Source organism: Saccopteryx bilineata, chromosome 9 (genome assembly GCF_036850765.1).
Source record: "Saccopteryx bilineata isolate mSacBil1 chromosome 9, mSacBil1_pri_phased_curated, whole genome shotgun sequence".
NCBI classification, from domain to species: domain Eukaryota; kingdom Metazoa; phylum Chordata; class Mammalia; order Chiroptera; family Emballonuridae; genus Saccopteryx; species Saccopteryx bilineata.
Window position 1 is genome coordinate 2080861 of NC_089498.1, and position 23960 is coordinate 2104820.

A 23960-nucleotide genomic window follows, 5' to 3' on the forward strand; every position below is an offset into this window, starting at 1 on the left:
CTGTGTCCTCCCACCCCCACACCCACCCCTCCTTCGCCCTCCCCTTTCCAAAAACAGTTTCCCCGGAGCAGATTTCAAGGGTAAAACAACAACAAAAATCTATTTATAATTTATAGGGGAAACTTTCACTGCCAAAATCTTGTCTTACATCATAGTCTTGGTGAGTTAGTTACGTGCAGGGCTTAGAAGAAGGGCCCGCGAGGCACCACCCAGACAGACAACGTTCTGAGAGGAAGGGCCGGGAGGAGCGGACAGCCTCTGACGGAGTGTCCACGGCTGCCCCAGTCCAGTGACCGACTCCAGACTTCCAAACAGCGCCCGCACCCCAACAGTCCGTTGTATTTACGTGTTGAGCTGTCCTGTCCTGCTCTTTACAGTAAGTTATTTTTTTAATTTAGTAAATTTCTACAATTTAGCTGCAAAGGAAAATTATAAAAGGAAGTAAATCTCATGATTCAAACTTGAATCTACTTCAGTTAAAATACTATTTTTCTGTTAAATTAAGTAATTCCAAATAATCCTATTTCCTCTCAAAATGAACTCAAAGTAATTCCTTTAACTATTAAATAAAGTGCCTATAAGATAGTGAGCCTGGTTCTATAAGTAATTCTTATAAAGCAAATAAAACAACATAAAGACACTTCAGTATCTTGTGGCCCTTCACAAAAGCTTTTTTTTTTAATTACTACGGCTATCGAGGAACAATTCTAGTTTTTTAAGTTAAACCTACCAAAACATCCAACTATTAACACCTAAAGAAAATATTATTTCTATAAAAAGAATCGGTTAAGCAGGCTTGAAAATTAAAATAATTGACCTAGTAAATTCTTTAGTATAATCACACTTTTAGCCAAGAATTTATAAATAAAACATGTCCTTATGTAGTAGCATAACACCAAGTCCACAGTAAAGAAGGGTTATGAGCCAATTTACCACATTTTAAAATATATTCTATTTTAAAAACAACATTCCGATTGTTTTTACCAACAACTCAGTACCCAGGCAGTCCTGTGATACTCCCTATAACTCAAAATTGCCCCTCCCCTAAGAATAAGCAGAGTTTTGTGAAGACTTCACATCATAAACATCAAATTGTGTGTCCCTGGCCGGTTGGCTCAGTGGTAGAGCGTCAGCTTGGCGTGTGGGTGTCCTGGGTTCAATTCCCGGCCAGGGCACACAGGAGAAGCGCCCATCTGCTTCTCCACCCCTAGGGTCCCCCTCTCCTTCCTCTCTGTCTCTCTCTTCCCCTCCCGCAGCCAAGGCTCCATTGGAGCAAAGTTGGCCCGGGCGCTGAAGATGGCTCTATGGCCTCTGCCTCAGGCACTAGAATGGCTCTGGTTGCAACAGAGCAACACCCCAGATGGGCAGAGCATCACCCCCTGGTGGGCGTGCTCAGTGGATTCCAGTCGGGCACATGTGGGAGTCTGTCTGCCTGCCTCCCTGCTTCTCACTTCGAAAAAATACAAAAAAGAAAACATCAATCTGTGTCTAGTTCACTAAGGGAGGTTTTAAGCTCTCCTTAGCGAGAGGGAACCTGTATTCGGAGATGAAGTAACATCTCAAAAGCAGGTCCCCTGATCTCGAAGCCCACACCCTCTGTACAGGAAGCTATGGAAGGAGGGCAGGTGCTGCGTCTGCAGTGCCCGGCACTCCCACCACCCTCCACAGGCACACACACCAAACTCCCACCAGAGCCAGTAAAAGCAAGGAAGCTTAGGCTCACAGGGTCATCACCAAAACACTCACCTCCCCAATGTCTTATGCAGCTCCCGACCCTTTTGGGCCAGCAACAAAGTATGAACAGCAAATCTCCCGAGCCCATTAACGTGTGTGCATGCGCGCGCGCGCGCGCGCGCGCGCGCGTGTGTGTGTGTGTGTGTTGGGAGAAGAGGGTAGTGGGCTAGCCTTGTAATTACTATCATGTCTCATCATATTGTTAAGGCACTCATAACTAATCACATTTGATGTCCAGGATGACAACCACAGACAGCACAACAACCTGTTTTTTAATGGCAGTGTCCAGCTAACAATATACACATTCTGTTACAAAGGGTTAAAGTAATACTTGACCAATTTTAAACGCAATAAAGTATATGAAAAACAGGAATAATAATTCTTTTGCTGTCACTCTTTAAAAATCAGGGAAGGAAGGAAGGAGAGGGAGGGACGGAGGGAGGGAGGGAGGGAGGGAGGGAGGGAAGGAGGAAGGGAAGGAGGAAGGGAGGGGAAGGAGGGGGATTTCACCCCACTCCTTACTTTCACTTGTGCTATTTACTGTGGTAACAGTCCACAAGGGGGCATGCATGGTGCACCCGCATGTCAGTACAGTCACATTAAAACTGGACTGTGACAGAAAGCCTAGCAAAGGAACAAGTGTGGCTGAGTCTCCCATGACACCACGCTCACAGAAGCTTCCCTTCTCTTCTGAAACATTCCTCCCTATACTGCAGTTTCGAATTCCTCCTGTGTTGGTGAACGGATAAAATAACGATCACAGGATTGTACTGAACAGAGATGGCTAAATTTATATGGTATGCTTTTCTCGCTGGTCTGGGTCATCGGGCCAGGTGGCACGATTCTGGTTTTAATGCTGCTGAGTCAGAAAGGAGAAAGTATCGGTGGTGGTTAAAGCCAGCTGATAGTGGGCATTAACTTTTACCTGAGAGTTACTTATTAATAGGCTTAAGAGTTTGTAAAGGACATTCTGTCAATTAATTAAGTAGGTGAATAAATGTCATTACCAATTAAGTGCACTTCAACAAAATAAGTAAAACATTACAGGTCATTTAAGTAAACTTTTTTGCAAAGAAAGGAGGAATTGACTACAGGTTCCCAACAGAAAAAAACTTTCAGCAAACAATAATAAACTACAATGAACTAAGTGTTTCTGTGTAAAACTTTTCAACAAATTTACTTCCTAAATATCTTGAAAGCAAAAATACCAAACCTGCTACCAAAAGTTAACTCCAATTATACAGAGCCACTTGTTAAAGCACTTAAATGTTCTTTCCCGTTCAAGCAATAGAGCTAGGACGGAATGAACATGACCATCTTCAGCTAACCTGACAATCAGCCAGCTTTCTCCTACACGGGCCTCTAACACATTTCTCCTATTGAAACCCAGACCATTCTTACACAAGTAGTGGACTATGGCTAACATGACTGTGAAGATCTGCAGAAAATAAAAACAATTCATTAAAGACTAAATACAAATCATAGAAGGCGTCAGGCACAACGTAGCCACACTTATGAAAACCAGGGAAACAGAGAGCAGGTTCTGATCAGCAGAGGGGAGCGGGGGCGGAGGGGAGACCCGGGGCCTTCGCGGGGGCCTTCAAGGAACAGCAAGCGTCAGACCAGAGCTGACTTCAACAAAAATAATGGAAACTAACAAACAATAAAAACCTAAAAGTGCTGAAAAAAGTAACTGAAAATCTGTAATTATGTGTACAGCAAATAGATACGTTTTCACACACAGACAGAACCCTGGCCCCGCAGAGGTGTTAGCTAGCCCTAAGGTGGTGATCACTGCAATGCACTCAAGTACGGGGTCACCTCCTGTACCGTAACTTACACATGGTACAAGTCCACCGTATCTCACCACGGCTGGGGAGAAAAGAAATACTACATCGATTATCTGGAGCGATATAAATGCAGAAAGAACTGGAGAGCAACTGTACAGGTCTTTAAATCAATATTGATCTCATAAAACAGTGAAATATTGTAGTGTTTAAAACACATAGAATTAAAATGCACGGAGCACCTGACCAGTGGCGGCACAGTGCACAGAGCACTGACCTGAAACACTGAGGTCCCGGCTAGAAACCCCAAGGTCGTGGCTTGAAGCAGAGGTTCCTCAGACTCGTGAGCAGGCGGCAGGCCCTGATCAACGTGCCTGTTAAGGACTCCTAGTGGCTGACAGGACTCAGATTATTATCAAGTCTAGTAGTCCTTGCTAAACAAGGCCTGCCAGGCGCTCTGCATTTCAGGGAAAAGCAGCACTAAGCTCCAGCTTCCTGCACTGTGTTCCTGCCATCCAAACCAACCTTCAAAGAGGAGTTCATCAACTTATAAATCAACCAATGGGCTGAAGACCTGCCCTAGCAACAGGCTGCACATCTGTATTCTTATTTGCATCTTTACCAACCAATCAAAGTGACTTTATTCTAATTAATCAGATGGTACTTTTTTTTTTTTTACAGACAGTAAGAGAGGGATGGATAGGGACAGACAGGAATGGAAAGAGATGAGAAGCATCAATCATCAGTTTTTTGTTGCAACACCTTAGTTGTTCATTGATTGCTTTCTCATATGTGCCTTGAAAGGCGGGGAGGCTTCAGCAGACCGAGTAACCCCTTGCTCAAGCCAGCGATCTTGGGTCTAAGCTGGTGAGCTTTGCTCAAACCAGATGAGCCTGCGCTCAAGTTGGCGACCTCAGGGTCTCGAACCTGGGTCCTCTGCATCCCAGTCCGACACTCTATCCACTGCACCACTGCCTAGTCAGGCGGATGGTACTGTTTGGATGGATAGACTTGTAAGGACACGGAGTCCTCGTTTACATGGAAATGGACCAGTCAGAGACTGGGGGAGGGGGCAGGCACTCCTCTATATAAGCCAGTTCTACCTCTGCTTCAACAGAGCTCACTTTATTATAAAACTTAACCTGGCAATACGTAAAAAGGTGAACACATAAGCAAGGGTTTTACTCTAGGAGGGCAACAGTGTTTCGGTTGTAAAGAAGTAAAGTATTCAGTGTGTTTCAGAAGTAAAGTATTTTTACTTCTTTTTTCTAAGTGAGAGGAGGGGAGACAGACTCCCACATACGCAGTGACTAGGATCCACCCAGCAACCACCACCTGGGCCGACACTCAGGCCACCTGAGCTATCCCTAGTGCCAAGGCCAATGCTCAAACCAATGAAGCCACTAGCTGTGAGAGGGGAAGAAAGAGAGAAGGGGGAGAGGGAGGAAGAGAGAAGCAGATGGTCACTTCTGTGTGTCCTGACGAGGGATGGAACCCGGGACTCCCCTATACGGGGCAGACGCTCTATCCCCTGAGCCAACTGGTCAAACAATAATGCTTCATAATTTTTAAAAATCAAATTAATTGACTACATAAACATCTCAATAAATATAGAGAAAGCATCTGATAAAATTTAACATCCATTCATAATACAAGTAGTAAACTAGGAATGAAAACACTTCCTTATTTTCTTTTAATTTATTTTATTTTATTTTTTTTACAGAGAGAGAGTGAGTCAGAGAGAGGGATAGACAGGGACAGACAGACAGGAACGGAGAGAGATGAGAAGCATCAATCATTAGTTTTTCATTGCGCGTTGCAACACCTTAGTTGTTCATTGATTGCTTTCTCATATGTGCCTTGACCGTGGGCCTTCAGCAGACCGAGTGACCCCTTGCTGGAGCCAGCGACCTTGGGTTCAAGCTGGTGGGCTTTTCCTCAAACCCGATGAGCCCGCACTCAAGCTGGCAACCTCAGGGTCTCGAACCCGGGTCCTCTGCATCCCAGTCCGACGCTCTATCCACTGCGCCACAACCTGGTCAGGATCCTTATTTTCATAGAGTAACAAAAGTCTACAGCAAAGACCTCTAACAGTGAAATATTTAAAACATTTGCCCTGATATGCAAAAGTGGAAGAGGAAGCCTACTATCACTACTTTTACTCAACATCACACTAAATGTCCAAGATCATTCAATAAGGCGAAAATAAAAGGCTTAAAAACTTGAAAGAGTAAAACTATTACTCAGACAACTTGCTTGTATTTATGCACATACTATCAGAAAACACTAACAAGCAATTCAAATTAAACATTCAATACACAAAATCAGTTATATATCTACACACCAGCAAAAGATAAACAGCAAATAAATTATAAAATGCAATAAAAATAATACAGTGTGTCCGTAAAGTCATGGTGCACTTTTGACCAGTCACAGGAAAGCCACAAAAGACGATAGAAATGTGAAATCTGCACCAAATAAAAGGAAAACTCTCCCAGTTTCATGCCTATTCAGTGCAGTTTGATGTGGGCTAATGCACAGATTTTTTAGGGCTCCTTAAGTAGCTATCCCGTATAGCCTCTACAGATTCGTCACTGACTGATGGCCTACCAGAACGGGGTTTCTCCACCAAACAGCTGGTTTCCTTCAACTGCTTATCCCATCGAGTAATGTTATTCCTATGTGGTGGCGCTTCGTTATAAACACGCCCATATTCACGTTGCACTTTGGTCATGGATTCGAATTTAGCGAGCCACAGAACACACTGAACTTTCCTCTGTACCGTCCACATCTCGACTGGCATGGCCGTGGGCTGCTCCGCTGTATACACGGGTTACGTCATCATTTGCGCACGCGCACATGCTGCCACATCATCCTACAGAAACTGGGAGGGTTTTCCTTTTATTTGGTGCAGATTTCACATTTCTATCATCTTTTGTTGCTTTCCTATGACCGGTCAAAAGTGCACCATGACTTTATGGACACACTGTATATACCTAGAGGTAAGTCTAAAACATATGCAAGATCAGGGGTCCCCAAACTACGGCCCGCGGGCCGCATGCAGCCCCCTGAGGCCATTTATCCGGCCCCCACCGCACTTCCAGAAGAGGCACCTCTTTCATTGGTGGTCAGTGAGAGGAGCATAGTTCCGATTGAAATACTAGTCAGTTTGTTGATTTAAATTTACTTGTTCTTTATTTTAAATATTGTATTTGTTCCCGGTTCTTTTTTTTTTTTTTCCCCCTGAAGCTGGAAACGGCAGAGAGACAGTCAGACTCCCACATGCGCCCGACCGGGATCCACCCGGCACACCCACCAGGGGCTACGCTCTGCCCACCAGGGGGTGATGCTCTGCCCCTCCAGGGCATCACTCTGCGGCAACCAGAGCCACTCTAGCGCCTGGGGCAGAGGCCAAGGAGCCATCCCCAGCGCCCGGGCCATCTTTGCTCCAATGGAGCCTTGGCTGCGGGAGGGAAAGAGAGAGACAGAGAGGAAGGGGGGGTGGAGAAGCAAATGGGCGCTTCTCCTGTGTGCCCTGGCCGGGAATTGAACCCGGGTCCCCCGCATGCCAGGCCGACGCTCTACCGCTGAGCCAACCGGCCAGGGCCCTGTTTTGTTTTTTTACTTTAAAATAAGATATGTGCAGTGTGCATAGGGATTTGTTCATAGTTTTTTTTTTATAGTCTGGCCCTCCAACGGTCTGAGGGACAGTGAACTGGCCCCCTGTGTAAAAAGTTTGGGGACCCCTGTGCAAGATGAAATACTAAAAGAAACAACTAATACTAAAAGAAGTTATGAAAAAAACTCAATAAATGGAAAACTGTGCCATGTTCATGGGTCAGAAAACTTGTCATGTAAACATGTCAATTCTGCTCAAATTGACCTTTAGTTCCAATGTACACCAAGCAACACCCAGTAGGTTACTTTGCAAGCATTGAAAGCCAATTCTAAAACAGTCCTGAGAAAGCTACAGGTCAAGACAAGTAGGGTTCCTGCTATCACCATTGCAGCGGCCTCCCTGACCCCTTCCCTTCATGGCAAGAGCTGGTTTTCTGCTTTTCCCCTTGTCTTCTCTTGTGGTTTGCCTGTCTTGGTGAGATACCAATAAACAGAATGGCCCACCATAAAAATAAAAAAATCTTTTTAAAAAGACAAGTAAAGGCCATCTTGAAAAAGGTGTTTCCTGGCTAAATATCAAAGCCTAGTAAGAACGTGTGGCACTGTCACAAGTATAAGCAAATAATGCCATAGAACACAAGTACACTACATCATCACACAACTTACGAAAAAGTCATACTCCCATGGAATTAGCAATATGCCTTAGGAATGAGGGTTACATGCCAGGAACTACAGCCAAGTTCAAACAGATTAGCCCTAACAAAGTCCAAAACCATCCTCACCTGAGGTATGCTGATCCCCGGGTACTCGGAATGCTCCATAAAAGCTTACCCCTCTTTGAAGGAAGGCAGCCTCATCTAAAGTCTCTACAATTTTTCACTACAATGTCTGGCATTCAAAAAAAAAATTACTGCCTGACCAGGCAGTGGCGCAGTGGATGGAGCATTGGACTGGGATGCAGAAGACCCAGGTTCAAGACCCCGAGGTCGCCAGCTTGAGCGCAGGCTCATCTGGTTTGAGCAAAGCTCACCAGCTTGAACCCAAGGTCGCTGACTCGAGCAAGGGGTTACTCGGTCTGCTGAAGGCCCACGGTCAAGGCACATATGAGAAAGCAATCAATGAACAACTAAGGTGTCGCAACAAAAAACTAATGATTGATGCTTCTCATCTCTCTCCGTTGTTACTGTCTGTCTGTCCCTGTCTATCCCTCTCTCTGACTGTCTCTGTAAAAAAAAAAAAGCAGCAACTATAACTATGAGTTGATGCTTCCTGCTCCTCCCTCCTCCCTCTCTCCTCTCTAAAAAAAAAAAAAATTACTAAGCAGTCTATGAAAATGGAAGCAGCTGATGAAAAACAAAGAGAAAAAATAAAAACAAATCCTCATTAGATTTATAGACTGCAGATACTTATAATTAATACATTGATGAAAATGGAGGGAAGGGTGGAGATGTCAACAGAGGGCCATTATAAATGTCAAACCATAAATTCTAAAAACAAAAAATAAAATAACCAAGACTGAGCATTTGGTAGACGGATTTACTAGTACATTAGACAGGTAAGAACTGAGGGTTAGTGAACAGGAATACAGGTAAATAAGAGGCATACAAGTTGGCACACAGAACAAGAGGAGGCTAGAAAATGCAGGCGGCAGGGTAAGAGATGGGGCAGTAAGAGGTCTAATATATGTGTGTTCAGAGTAGCAAAAGTAGAGGAGACAATGACACAAAACCAACACAGGGGGTCCTCAGGTTATGATTCAGTTCCATTCCTACAACAGTGACATAACCGGAATTTTGGTGTAAGTCAAAACACAGCCCAGCCTAAGTCACTTACCTATCCTAACAATTGTAAAATCATAATCGAGAACATAAAAACACAACTCCCTCAGTCATACACTGCACTACTGTGTATGTTTCCACCACACTCAACCAAACTAGTTCACCCACATCTCCATAAGTATGACGCTAGCTGCATAAGCCAAACAGTCACATCTCAATTTTTTAAAGTTTCTCGAAACATCGTATGTCGACACTGTCGTAACCCAAGGACCCCCGTTTTGTCGACACTATCGTAACCCAAGGACCCCCGTTTTTGAAGAGTGGATATGAATTTTCTAAACTGACAAAAGCCATCAAATTACAGATTCAAGAAAGTATACAGTCTACATATTCAAAGCAAGCTGAACATCTAGGCACATCATAACCAAATGCCTAAAAACAAAAAAATTAAGATACACACACAAAAGCAGATAGAGAGGCCCTGGGCAGTTTGTTCAGTGGCAGAGCTTCAGCCCGGTGTGTGGAAGTCCCGGTTCAACTCCCAGTCAGGGCACACATCTGCTTCTCCACCCCTCCCTGTCCTTTTTCTCTCTCTCTCTCTTCCCCTCCTGCAGACAAGACTCCATTGGAGCAAAGTTGGCCCGGGCACTGAGGATGGCTCCAAGACCTCCACCTCAGGTGCTAGAATTGCTCCAGTTGCAACCGAGCAACGCCCCAGATGGGCAAAGCATCGCCCCCTGGTGAGCATGCCGGGTGGATCCCGGTCGGGTACATGCAGGAGTCCATCTCTCTGCCTCCCTGCTTCTCACTTCAGAAAAATAAAAAGGAATAAAAAAAGCAGATGGAGGAGGAAATATATCAAAATTCTTCTGGGATAAAAACAGTAAGACTGATGGAAAACTAACAGGTCTGGCCGGGTAGCTAAGTTGGCAGGAGCGTTTCCCAGTACACCAAGATTATTCCTGGTCAGGGCACATGCAAGAATCAACCAATGAATATATAAGTAAGTGAAACAACAGATCTATGTTTCTCTCTCTGTCTTTCTCTCTCAAATCAATTTAAAAAAAACAACTACGGAAATGAAGAAAGTAAAAAAAGATAATGGAACAGTATTTTTAAAGTACAGGGGGTGGGGGTGGGGCTAGGATTAAATAAAAATTAAAATATAATGTTTAAGCCTGACCAGGCAGTGGCGCAGTGGATAGTGTCGGACTGGGACACAGAGGACCCAGGTTCAAAACCCTGAGGTCTCTGGCTTGAGGGCAGGCTAACCATGTTGAGTGAGGGGTCGCTGGCTTCAGTGTGGAATCATAGACGTGACCCCATTGTCGCTGGCTTGAGCTACTGGTCACTGGCTTGATCAAGGGGTCACTTGCTCTGCTGTAGCCCCCTGGTCAAGGCACATATGAGAAAGCAACCAATGGACAATTAAGGAGCCTCAACAAAGAACTGATGCTTCTCATCTCTCGCCCTTCCTGTCTGTCTGTCCTTCCATCCCCCTCTCTGCCCCCCCCCCACACACACACAAAACAAAAACATATTTAAAACAAGAATAACCCTAATGTTTGGGGGGTTAAAAATACAGGTAGAAGTAAAATTTATGACAACAGCACAAGAGAGAGGGTTGGTTAATGAGATTAACACATTGTTGACCGCTCACGAGTTAACTCGTGTTTGCACTTGCATTAGCTATTTCGATTTTTGAAACTCAGGGTCATATAGGATTATTGTATTTGTGACTATTCGCCCTGAGGGTCGAAGATGGAAAAACAGTACAACGTTCTATCTTCTCATGCGGTCTCCTTTTCTCCCACTTCTCCAGGCGTGAGACCGCAAAATAGAAGGTATGGTAAACAAAAACAATCAGTGTCCAGCTGTCTAAACTTGGACTATCTTATAACCCAGGGGTCCCCAAACTATGGCCTCAGGGGGCCGCATTGGGTCGCTCACGTACAGTACTACTTCTGGAGACGCGGGATGCACGCATCACAGCTCCGGAAGCGCGTCATATCACTTGTTACGGCTAGCAGTGACAAATATGGAACCGGACATTGACCATCTCATTAGCCAAAAGCAGGCCCATAGTTCCCATTGAAATACTGGTCAGTTTGTTGATTTAAATTTACTTGTTCTTTATTTTAAATACTGTATTTGTTCCCGTTTTGTTTTTTACTTTAAAATAAGATATGTGCTGTGTGCATAGGGATTTGTTCATAGTTTTTTTATAGTCTGGCCCTCCAACGGTCTGAGGGACAGTGAACTGGCCCCCTGTGTAAAAAGTTTGGGGACCCCTGTTCTAACCGCTCACAGTTTGAACATACGTATCAAGGATATTGTAAAATCTTTCTTCATTGTGTTAAATCCAACTAGAATATATAAAGTGTGTGTTTCAAAAGGAAAGCACAGCAAAACCAGATATATTTGCAAAACATTACAGTTAGGTGATTGCTATACAATATACCACACCAAAATAATTACTAAAATATATAATATGTATAAAATATAATATGTAGCAGATACGTACAAAATTTCATTTAAATTCATTACATATAAAGTATACTGAAGTTTATTTAGATTGTTTCACTTTCTTACTCGATTACGAGAAAATAGCCAATGATGTGAGATAACTTCTGAGTAAAATTGCCAATCAACAATGTGTTAAACTATCAAAAAATGATTTGAATAATTTCATAAGTGACAATTTCAGATCAGTGAACTTCCTATGAATTTAAGGTAGACTGTAAGAATAGGACACATACTGTACCTCTAATGCAGTGGTAGTCAACCTGGTCCCTACCGCCCACTAGTGGGCGTTCCAGCTTTCATGGTGGGCGGTAGCAGAGCAACCAAAGTATAAATAAAAAGATAGATTTGACTATAGTAAGTTGTTTTATAAAGATTTATTCTGCCAAACTTAGCGAAAATCCAACATAAAGTACTTGGTAACTATTATTATATGTTTTAACTTGCTGTAACTCTGCTTTATAAATTTTATAAAGTTACTTCCCTACTTTATAAATCACCATGACTGTGGAACCAGTGGGCGGCTAGAAAATTTTACCGTTTACTTTTGTAGAGATACAAAAGTGGACGGTAGGTATAAAAAGGTTGACTACCCCTGCTCTAATGTAATGCCTAAAAGGAAAATAAAAACTATATAACTACAAAGCTGAGTTTTTAAAATATAAAATATTTTTCCCTGCCTGACCAGGTAGTGGCACAGTGAATAGTGTTTGATCAGGATGGGGACGACCCAGGTTTGAAACCCCAAAGTCACCAGCTTGAGCCCAAGGTCGCTGGCTTGAGCAAGGGGTCACTCGCTCTGCTGTACCCCCCCATCAAGGCACATAAGAGAAAGCAATCAATGAACAACTAAAGAAACTAAGGAGCTGCAATGAAGAATTGATGCTTCTCATCTCTCTGTCCATACCTGTCCCTCTCTCTGTCACAAAAAATAAAAATAAAAAAATATAATCTTTTCCCCTGGCCAGTGACGCAGTGGATAGAGTGTCCTCCCAGAGCACCAGGCCTGCTGGTTCAATCCTGGGGTCACCAACTCGTTCCCAGGGGTGCCAGTTTGAGCCCTAGTCAGGGCATGAGTGAGAAGCAATCAATGAGTACACAAGTAAGTGGAACAACAAGTTGATGCTTCTCTTTCTTTCTCCCTCCCCTCACCGCCTCCTTCCTCTTTCTCAAAAATAAAGTAAAATAAAATAGAAAATATCTTACTGACTCAAGAGAAATAAAAAAAATGAAAATAAACTTAAGAAGATATATGGTAAGATGGATAGATTTAAACCCCAACTAAACAACAAATGAAAAAATTTAAAGACCTAAATAGCCAGATATAACATGTTCACCAATTATAATTGTGAAAATAAAAGCATAGCCTGACCTGTGGTGGCGCAGTGGATAAAGCGTCGACCTGGAAATGCTGAGGTCGCCAGTTCGAAACCCTGGGCTTGCCTGGTCAAAGCACATATAGGAGTTGATGCTTCCAGCTCCTCCCCCCTTCTCTCTCTCTCTGTCTCTCTCTCCTCTCTCTCCTTCTCTGTCTCTCTCTCTCCCTCTCTCTCCTCTCTAAAAATGAATAAATAAAATAAAAAATTTTTTAAAAAGCATGAGGTTCAGTATCAGAATGCTAACAATTAAAAAGATTGGCAATATCAAACAATATAGTGACACTCAACTGAAAACTCTAACATTTTTCAAGTAAGAGCTTAAACTAAGATAAACTAGTGATCCCTTAAGAAAACAAGTATACGTCACATAGAAAGAACTGACAAGATTTAGTGACCACAGGAAAGGGGCCCTGGCCGGTTGGCTCAGTGGTAGAGCGTCGCCCTGCATGTGGAAGTCCCGGGTTCGATTCCCGGCCAGGGCACACAGGAGAGGCGCCCATCTGCTTCTCCACCCCTCCCCCTCTCCTTCCTCTCTGTCTCTCTCTTCCCCTCCCACAGCAATGGCTCCATGGGAGCAACATCAATCCCGGAGGTGAGGATGGCTGCACGGCCTCCGCCTCAGGTGCTAGAATGGCTCCTGCTGCAATGGAGCAACACCCCAGATGGGTAGAGCATCGCCCCCTGGTGGGCGAGCGGGTGGGTCCCACTGGAACACATGTGGGAGTCTGTCTCCCCGCTTCTCACTTCAGAAAAATACAACACACACACACACAGAGGAAAGGAATCAGGTAGCACAGTCCGTGGCCACGGAAAAGTCATTTGGGCTCCCACAGGACCAGACCTGAAAGGCAGTTTTCAAAATGTAACTGGGTACCACACGAGAAGGCTGTTCAGAGCATCCCAGTGTATCCCTTGTATTTCAGCCAGTGTCATCAGAATAAAACCAGGACTCTCTCTTTTTAACAAAGGGGAGAGACCTTATCAGGTCTGCATTAGGCACAGATACCAAATGGAGGCAAAAATAGTTCTGGGGACCCCACCTTCTGTGCGTCTGCTCTCACATTCTCTAGAAGAACCAGTGTAAAAGGTTTTGCCCCCAAATGAACAAACCAGTTTCATAAAGAGCTGTCTTTTCTCTCTTCTTGTACTTTCTTCTTCTTCAAAAAAAAAATTAATATCCACTACCATGTCATCGCTGAAACATGCTGCACTCCTTGAATTTTAAAGCCCCGTCTTTGACAAAGGCCAGGCTTAAAGCCCAACACTGGTACCGAGCAGCGATTTTCAACCTTTTTCATCCCAGGGCACACTGAAACCCTGCGGCCCGCCTAAAAACACTGGCATATTGCTTGCCAATCGGACCAAAAAAAAGGCATCGTTTTGATTCATTCACCCTGGTCAAAGGTGGTTTATTGTGCTGGCTCTTGTCATCTTTTTATTTGACAACCTCAGGGCCAAGAGGTCAGTGCTGCAGGACCCAACAGCCAGCTATCGCGTGTCAAAAACTCTGGTGGCACCTGGGTTTGAAAATCTCTGGTCTACAGTATTAGAGAAGAAAAAGAAAAAAAAAAGCTGGCTCTCAGAAAAGGAAGCACAAGGCACAACTTAACGCTGGCCCAGCAGCACCAGTTGGAGAGACTCCCACGCCGGGCGGTGGCCGGCCGCCACCAGGGCTGTGCGGGTCCTGTGCACATGCGCTCACCAGCTGGCCCAAGTGGATCGGGGTTACCTGTGCTCAATCTCAACAGTCGTTTTTGCACGGGAGTGTCCTAACAGAGAGAGTTAGGGGCTCTCTCCCCGTTTGGAGACCTGAAACAACTCCCTCCGCCTCCGCCCCCGCCCCGTTTCCGACCAGGAGGCTCCTCCGCCCCCCCAGGGCAGAGGGCACCGAAAGCAGCCTTGCACACCCCGGGGGAGCCGGTACACGGGGCGCGCTGCAGCCTCCAGAGGCAGAGACCTGAGGTCACAGCGCAGGGCCACGTGTCCGCCCGTGGGGCGCCGTCCCCACGAGGGATTGCAGGCCCCGCTCCCCACGGGCAAGCGGCGCGCGTGTGGTGCCCGAGTTCCACTTCCTGCCGCCGCTGCCGCCCCACGTGCGCGGCCGGGCCGGCTGCGGGAAGCTCTCCCGGACACGAGTGGCGTGGGGCCTGGCCGCGGGGAGAGCCCCCGGACACGAGTGGCGTGGGGCCGGGTCGCGGTAACCGCTCCCCGCCCCGCGGAGGTCAAGGGGCGGCAGACAAAAGACAACACGAGCACGTGACAAAAGTTTCTCCCGGCGCCCGGCAGCGGAGCGCGCGCCTCCCGGGCCGGACCGAGCTGGGCCGGGCCGAGCCGGGCCGGGCCGGGCCGCGGCCTGTTACCTTGTCCTGCTCCTGGCGGAGCCGCGCCACCTCCGGGGCGCGCAGCGGGGCCGCGGCCGGGGCCGGGGCGGCGGTGGGGGCCGCGGAGTCCGGCGGGGCCTCCATGGCGGCGCCGCGGCCTCAGCGAGGCGAACGAGTCCTAAACCAGTGTTTATGGAGGCGGCGTGGCCGGCGGCTGCCCGGCGCCCGCGTGCTCGCCCTCATGCACCGCGCGCCCCGCGCCCAGGAGGCCGAGGAGGCCGCGCCCGCCCGCTCCGCTGCGGCTCGCGTCCCGGATGCCCGCCGCCGCATCTCACACGCGCATGCCGCTGTCGCTGCCGCCGCCGCCGGCTCCGAGCCGCAGGGCGCCCGGGGGAGCGAGAGGCGCTGTCCGGGGACCAGGCCGGGCCGAGTCGCCTGTGGCGGCGACTCCCGCTGGCTCCGCCCACGCCCCGCCCCGCCCCGCGCGGGGCACACCGGGAAGCGTACGCGCGACACCACCCTCGCCCCGCCCCCGGAGGTCACGTGCTGCGGCGCGGGCTGAGGCTGCGCCTGCGCGGAACCCGCCGACGCTCTCCTGCTTATCAGTCCCCATGTGCCAGGACCCGAGCTCAGGCCGAGGGTTGCTCCCCACATCCCCACCTGCGGCCGGTTCGGGCTGCATCTGGTGGTGGGGGCGTACTTAACTCGTGCACTCAAGCTGCTGCTGCTTCAGCCATTCAGTTTAGCCAGTTCAGATCTTTCCTGGGCCTGTTGAATGCATGAAGAGATTCGATTATGGTTGCATGTGTGTTCATTACTGCCCACAATGTCTCCTGATATAAACCTGTGATACTTATATTAACACACTGCTATGTAGGAACCACTCATTTTAGAATTCCTGTGCCCTCTTTCTCCTTCAGCCGCTGCACACAGTAGGTGCCCAATTAATACTTACTGCCTGGAAGTGGCCTATTTTAACAACCATCTCTGCTCTGGACCCTAACACTAGTGATGACCCTGTTCCCTCAGCTGTGCAGATGGGGGGAGGCGACACCCCGGTGTGCCTGTTTGCTCTCCTGGCCAGCTCTCCATCCTGATACACCCTCTACACCCTCTGTCCACTTGCTCCAAACAAAGAAGGGTGGACAATTTGGGCAAAATGGTTCATGTTCATCTCTGTCTTCCTCACTGCCTATCCAGCCTCAACACCTGGAACAGCCAGAATCTGACTGTCTTGACCTCCACCAGCACCACCAGCTCTCTGTCCTCAAACACTTCCTTAGCTGGTTCAGTGGTCTCCCTACTTCCATTCATCGGTCACTACCCACCAACCACACTGCCCTATCACCTCTCATGCAAACTGTCAGCCGTATCCCTCATCGCTCCTGTGCCTGTCGGAATCTGAATGCCTCCAGCTCTCGTCTAAGAGAGGGTGCATTTTTCCTGTGACTGGTTGGTTCAGGAAGGGGCATGAGATACCAGACAGATACAGGTTTTCTGGAGGCTTCTGAGAAAGTTCTTCCTCATTCTTTGGAGATGCTCCCATATGGAATTTGCCCATCCCTCAGTGAGGAAATACAAACCATGTGCACTTCTGGTACAGGAAGACTACCTAGATACCTCCTAGCCTCAGAGTGAAGCTGAATCTGTGGCCAGCAAAGCCTGAGTCCTCAACTACATCACAGTGCTTGCTTCAGGGCTGAAGCAGCCAATGCTGGAGTCTGCGTTACCCCTGGATGTCCCGGGAAAGAGACCAGTGAATTTTCTGACTGATTATGGCTGTTTGCATCAGGATTTCTATCACTGGCAGCCAAAGACATCTGACTCAATACCTTAAGTCTACTCTCAGCTCAACAGTCTCAGAGAGCTTTTTAAAACTAACCAGATCAGGCCCTGGCCAGTTGGCTCAGTGGTAGAGCGTTGGCCTGGCGTGCGGAAGTCTCCAGTTCGATTCCCAGTCATGGCACACAGGAGAAGCGCCCATCTGCTTCTCCACCCTTTCCCCTCTCTTTCCTCTCTGTCTCTCTCTTCCCCTCCCGCAGCCAAGGCTCCATTGGAGCAAAAGATGGCCCGGGCACTGGGGATGGCTCCTTGGCCTCTGCCCCAGGCGCTAGAGTGGCTCTGGTTGCGACAGAGCGACGCCCCGGAGGGGCAGAGCATCACCCCCTGGTGGGCGTGCCGGGTGGATCCCGGTCGGGCGCATGCGGGAGTCTGTCTGACTGCCTCCCTGTTTCCAGCTTCAGAAAAATACAAAAAAAAAAACAAACAACTAACCAGATCAGCCTGACCAGGCGGTGGCTCAGTGGATAGAGCGTCGGACTGGGATGCGGAGGACCCAGGTTCAAGACCCCCAAGGTCGCCAGCTTGAGCGCGGGCTCCTCTGGTTTGAGCAAAGCTCACCAGTTTGGACCCAAGGTCGCTGGCTCAAGCAAGGGGTTACTTGGTCTGCTGTACCCCCCCCCCCGTCAAGGCATATATGAGAAAGCAATCAATGAACAACTAAGGTGTCACAAAGAAAAACTGATGATTGATGCTTCTCATGTCTCTCCATTCCTGTCTGTCTGTCCCTATCCATTCCTCTTTCTGACTCTCTCTGTCTCTGGGAAAAATAAAAATAAAAAACCAGATCATAGCACTCTCCCCTACAGAGCCCTCTCTGACTTCTTCCTACAACCAGGAAAACCCAGATGCCCTATGGGAATCCTGCATTATCTGATCCACTTTCACACCTCCTGCAAGCCCCCTGCCACTCACACTACCACAGTGAGTCCTCTCTCTTCCAGACACTTTCCTCTGATACCTGCCTCAGGGTCTTTGCACTGGCCAGTCTTTCTGCCTGCAATGCTTCTTCCAGATCTTTGCATGGTCAATGCCTTTGCATCACTCATGCCTCAGCTTAAATAACCAAGCTTTCCTGCTAACCTGTCCATAGAAGCTCCTCCCCTCTCCTCAAGTGTCCACCAGTACTTCTGCTTTTTAAATTTCTTTGTATTGATAGTAGAACAGCCTAGTAATGAACTGCTAAGTTTCCATCACCCAGCTTCAACAATGGTCAAGCCATGGCCTCCCACCTAGTTATTTTGAAGCAAACCTTCTACACTTGTAACTACTTGGGTATAGGTCTCTAAAAGGTAAATACTTTTTGTAAAAACAGAACTGAAATGTCATTATCAACCCTAAGAAAAATGGTTACAATAATTCCGTTCTTATACTGTGGTAGGTAAGTTTACATGAGGTCTACCTGCTTGACAGATTTTTAACTGCACAATATTGTTAACTATGATACACAACAGGTCTCTAGAACTTGCTCATCTTGCACAACTGAAACTTTGTATCTGGTGAGTAGCAGCTCCCCACTTACCCCTTGCCCCTACCCCTCCCAACAACTTTGTACTCACTCCTTGCATGAGCTTGACTACTTTCGATTCCTCATGTAAGTGGAATCATGCAGTATTTGTCCTTCCGTGACTGGCTGATTTCACTTAGCATAATGTCTTCAAGGTTTCTCCAGTTGTCACATATGACAGGATTGCCTTCCTTTTTTAAAAAAGCTGAAAATTTCATTGGATGTGTCTACCACATTTTCTTGGATTACACAGGACGGACACTTGGGTTTACACATCTTGACTATTGGCAATAATGCTGAAGCAAACATGGGGGTGCAGACATCTCTCAGGTCCCAATTTCAATTCTTCTGGATAAATAAACTGAAGTGGAATCGCTGGGTCATATGGTAGCTCTATCTCTAACTTTTTTCTTTTGATGGGGGGGCACACACTTTCTCACAGCAGCTCACCATTTTACAATCCTACCAACAGTGCACAAGGGGTGCAACTTTACCAGAACCTTAACAGCACTTGTTAACATTTATTTATTTATTTATTTATTTATTTTTGACAGAGAGAGAGAGTCAGAGAGAGGGACAGATAGAGACAGATAGGTAGGGAGAGACATGAGAAGCATCAATTCTTTGTTGCAGCTCCTTAATTGTTCAGTGCTTGCTTTCTGATATGTGCCTTGACCAGGGGACTACAGCAGAGCCAGTGACCACTTGCTCAAGCTAGCGACCTTGGGCTCAAGTCAGAGAGACCTTGGGCTTCAAGCCAGTGACCTTTGGGCTCAAGCCAGCAACCATGGGGTCACGTCTATGATCCCTCGCTCAAGCCAGCGACCCCTTGCTCAAACTGGTAAGCCTCTTCTCAAGCCAGCAACCTTGGAGTTTTGAGCCTGCGTCCTCTGCATCCCAGTCAGACACTCTATCCACTGCACCACCACCTGGTTAGGTTTCTTCTTTTTCTTTTTTTTTTTTTAATAATAGCCATCCTAAGCAGTATGAGGTTATATTTGTTGTGGTTTGAATTTGTATTTCCCTGACGATTAGTGATTTGAGCATCTTTTCACATAGCTGTTAGACATTAATAATTCCTTAATATCATCCAGTACCCAGTGAAATTTCATTAGGGGAAAAATAAAAAAGGCCTTAGGTTCCCCTCCACACCTGCTAAACCATGATCTCTGTATTTCAACAAACTCTGACATGGTTCTTCCAGGGTCCGGCTTGAGTGGCCTGCCATGTCCAGCGACTTCAGCTGGACACCTCTGCAGTGATGGGGACTTCTCTGAGGAGACAGCCATCGCTGTAGGAAACACCTTCTTTCGAAATTGTTCTGCTCTCAGTAGAGGCAAAACTGGGATGTATTTTCCTTTGAAATAAATAATTAAAGCATTCAGAGAAGGCTGACACGTCCTTGGACCACAGCTCCTGGCGCTGCTTCCAGCCCCCGACTCTCGGGAGTATCACAGTTTGGTTGGTATCTTTCTATATTACTTCATCTGCTTTCAACATTTTTCCTGAAGCTGGGCCCCTAATCTGTCTCCTGGGAGTTTCCCGAGCTTTGAAAATGCGTTTCCTCGGCTCTTGAATTGCCTGGCTAGAAATTAGAAGATGGCTCGTGTGGCCAAGTTGTTCCTTCTGTAGCCTGGGATCCTCTTGTTCCTTTTTCCCTGACAAGGTCACAGTGTAGCCGAGGTTCAGGCCTGGCTCCCGCTCAGCAACCCATGGTGTATAAAGAAGAGGGAAGAACAGGGAGGGATGAAGCAGAACTGACTACAAATGGGTAATAGTTGCAGCTGGGGGTGGGGCGGACAGGAGGAAGAGGGTATTCTACAATTCACGCTTCTCTTATATGCGTTTATACTTTTCTTTTTGTGTTGTTTCATTTCTGTTTTTGTTTTTGTTTTTACAGGGACAGAGAGAGTCAGAAAGAGGGATAGATTGGGACAGACAGATAGGAAGGGAAAGAGATGAGAAGCATCAATCATCAGTTTTTTGTTGTGACACCTTAGTTGTTCATTGATTGCTTTCTCATATGTGCCTTGACCGTGGGGCTACAGCAGACCGAGTAACCCCTTGCTCGAGCCAGCGACCTTGGGTCCAAGCTGGTGAGCTTTTTGCTCAAACCAGATGAGCCTGCGCTCAAGCTGGCGACCTCGGGGTCTCGAACCTGGGTCCTCCGCATCCCAGTCCAAAGCTCTATCCACTGCGCCACCGCCTGGTCAGGTGTGTTTATATTTTTCATAAAAAAAAAAAAAAGAGTGGAAGGCAAAGAACAACAATGAGATGCCACTGCACACCCATCAGAATGGCCAAAATCTGGAACACTGAGCACATCACAGGCTGGTGAGGATGTGGAGCAGCAGGAATGCTCACTCTCTGTGGGGGGGGGGGGGTGCAGAACGGTGTAGCCACCTTGGATGTCAGTGCGGCTGGTTCTTACAGAACTAAACACATTCTCTGCATAGAATCCAGCCGTCACGCTCCCAAAGGAGTTGAAAACTTTTGTTTTTTTTATGAAAAACATCCAGGATGTTTACAGCAGCTTTATTCATAACTGCCAAAACTTGGAAGCAACCAAGAGGTCTTTCAGTAGGTGATGGATAAATAAACAGCAGTCCATCTGGACAATGGAATATTATTTAACACTTTTTTTTTTTAAAAAAGCTATCTAGCCATGTGAAGACACGGAGGAAAACTAAAGACACATTACCAAGTGAAAGAAGCCAATATGACAAGAAGTAGAAGAAGAAAGAAGGAAGAAGAAAGAAGAAGAAGGGGAGGAGGAGGAGGAAGAGGAGGAGGAGGAGGAGGAGGAGGAGGAGGAGGAGGAAGAAGCCACCAATCTGACAAAGCCTCATACTGTATGATTCCAAGTGTGTGACTTTCTGGAAAAGGTAAAACTATAAAACTATAGAGACAGTAACAAGGTCTATGGTGGCCAGGGATTTAGGGGCAGGGTGAGGGGTGGGCAGGCAGAGCACAGAGGGGTTTAAGGGCACTGAAGCTACTCTGTGTGACACTCTAATGAGACTCTATCATGACATGTACGCACATGTCATTATGCATCTGTCCAAAGCCCTAGATGGTGCCACACTGAGAGGGAGCACCCATGTGAACTAGGGGCTCTAGTGACAATGATGCCCCACCACAGGTTCAGCCACTGTAACAAACGGCCCACACTGGTGGGGGATGTTCGTCATGGGGGGCTTCTGAGAGGAGAGGGGGTCTATAGGAAACCTCTGTAACCGCCTTTCAATACAGCTGTGCACCTAAACCTGCTCTAAAAATGGTCTCAAAAAAACAAACCCGCTAGGGAGTCAGGGAGAATCAGTGGAGTGGGTGGTACTGGTCCAAGCCCGTGTGCACAGGGGAGAGACAGCACCCACAGAGCCAGGGCTCTGCCCTCCAGGAAATGGTGTAAAAAGCAGAGCGGAGCTTTTCTGTTACGCGGGGCCCCTGTCACCAGGTGCAGAAAGACACCCTGACTCACCCCAGTCACACAGCCTCGGCCTCCTTCCTGGTCACTACTCGCTGGGTCTTCTGGGGCAAGTGCCCAGGGCTACGCCAGGTGTGATGGCCCCGCCCGTTGCTGACAGCTGTGATCCAAGCATCACTCTTCCTCCTGAGAAATGTAAATATTATTACTTGTTCATAGCTCGATAATAATCATACCAAGAATTTTTTTTTTAACCTCTGGTATAGAAACATACCAGCCCTTTGCTCCTGTCTGGCGCGAACAAAATTACCCGGATGAGTTACTCCTCCCCACACAGATCTATAAGCGGTGCCCTCATATTTTTCTAATTTGTCTTCCTGGTTCTTGTTGCCCTCTCCTCAGCGACACAAGTGGCCAGGCGGTGTCACGGCTCATTATTTACATGTAGACCAGGGCTCCAGGGTCATCGTCCTCTGTTCCCTGGAGGAAGCCAGGTCGGCGTCCTCGTTGGCCAGCTGCATGGAGTTTTGACCCGGTGGCTCTCCCAGCCCTGAGGAGAGTCTCCCGTCTGCCCTTCCTGTGGGTGGGCGTCCCAGGCACCACAGCAGTGCACGCTAGATCATCATCATGTAGAAACGACCTCTGGCCCGAAGGAGTGACTTCCTCAGCTTGCCCTCTGTCTCCTCCTGTCTGTGCGGGGCCTTCGCTGAAGCCAGGAGCTCAAGTGGGGGCAGACAGATCCTCCCACGGCTGGGGAGGGTCAGACAGAGGCAAAGTCTGGGCTGCAGGAATCCCATTTTGCAGATGGCAGAAACACGCCTCTCACATTGGGATAACCAGTCATCCAGAGAAGTGATTCACCTCCCTCCCTAACCATCCTCAGGGCGCCGCATTTTTCTCTTTTATGACCTACGTACACCCTATGGTACTCTTTCTTTATGTTTTTCTTCTTTTTCCAAGTGACAATCATCTTCCTCCTTTTTTTTAAAGTACAAGATAATACATTATCACACACACACATCACACAAATACAACAAAGCAGAGAGAACTAAGGAAAGCCACATTTCCACAGACTCGGGGAAAAGGTATTTGTCCTCTCAGTGCAGGCCCTTCAATGTCACTTTATTTCATTCATTCGTTCATTTTGCAAGGGTGTTTTGAGCTGTTACTATGTGCCAGACATCAGATACAACGTCATCAAAATAGGGCTCCTGCCCTAAAAGACATCAACCAATGAAGACAGAGAACCAGACAGGCAATGGTGCAGAAAGACTGACCGCCTGTACGGGTGTGTGCAGGTACCACAGACGCAGGTGCCTTCTTTCCAAGTGCAGCCCCGTCATGCTCGCTGTATGCCTGGGTTCGGGCCTCATATCGCAGAAAAAAATCATTCATGTCAATGGATTCATTCCAGAACTACAAAGACAAAGAAAGACAAAGCCTTAGAACTCAACCTCGTAAGAACTGTAAACCCACAGGAAGAAAACCAGATGATTCTTACTGAAGATCTTTCAAATAAAGATTTCTAAAAATCAAGATATAAATCACACGCAATGCCTCAAAGCTGTCAGATTGATTCTCTACAAATTAACCTCTGTTTTTGATCAACCCCAAACAACGTCCACATAGATTTTGTTAGGAACTTGTTCATGTTCTCAAGATCATCTGAAGTGTAAATGCCAAGAATAAAATACCTGTATTAAGAGCCGTTGGAAAGATTTTGCCTGCAAATACCTAACTGTGATTTAAGAAGCGGCAGGCAAACAACATACGGACGTAAGACTATGAGAGATTGGTGAAGGACAGAAATCCTACAAACTGCTCTTCAATAAAGCTTGGTTTTAATTTGGCATTTCAAATTAAAGAGGAAGCAGTCATGGAGTATTTATTTGATAAACACAGTTGGAATAGTCACATGTTGTTCTGAAAATGAATCTTGCACCTAACTCCAAATAATAACCCCAAACTAATGCCCAATGATTTAAAAACTCAAAACAGTAAAAGTAGTAGAAGCATAATAGAAGAAAATATGATAAAGTTTTTAAAT

At 46.9% G+C, this 23960-nt stretch overlaps 1 protein-coding gene and 1 long non-coding RNA gene across 2 annotated transcripts in view; both read right to left on the reverse strand.

Moving 5' to 3' along the window:
- Positions 1 to 15619, reverse strand: part of URI1 (URI1 prefoldin like chaperone) — a 47073-nt gene extending 31454 nt beyond the window's left edge. The window contains exon 1 of the mRNA XM_066243174.1: positions 15180 to 15619. Coding sequence (XP_066099271.1) covers positions 15180 to 15284 — 105 coding nt within the window. The 5' untranslated portion in view covers positions 15285 to 15619. The remainder of the gene's footprint in view (positions 1 to 15179) is intronic.
- Positions 15620 to 15839: 220 nt separating this feature from the next.
- Positions 15840 to 22311, reverse strand: LOC136312725 (uncharacterized). The gene is made up of 3 exons (XR_010727040.1): positions 22188 to 22311; positions 21968 to 22099; positions 15840 to 15908 (listed from the first exon to the last, which is right to left on the reverse strand). It is a non-coding gene; the product is annotated as an uncharacterized lncRNA (long non-coding RNA).
- Positions 22312 to 23960: the final 1649 nt, after the last annotated feature.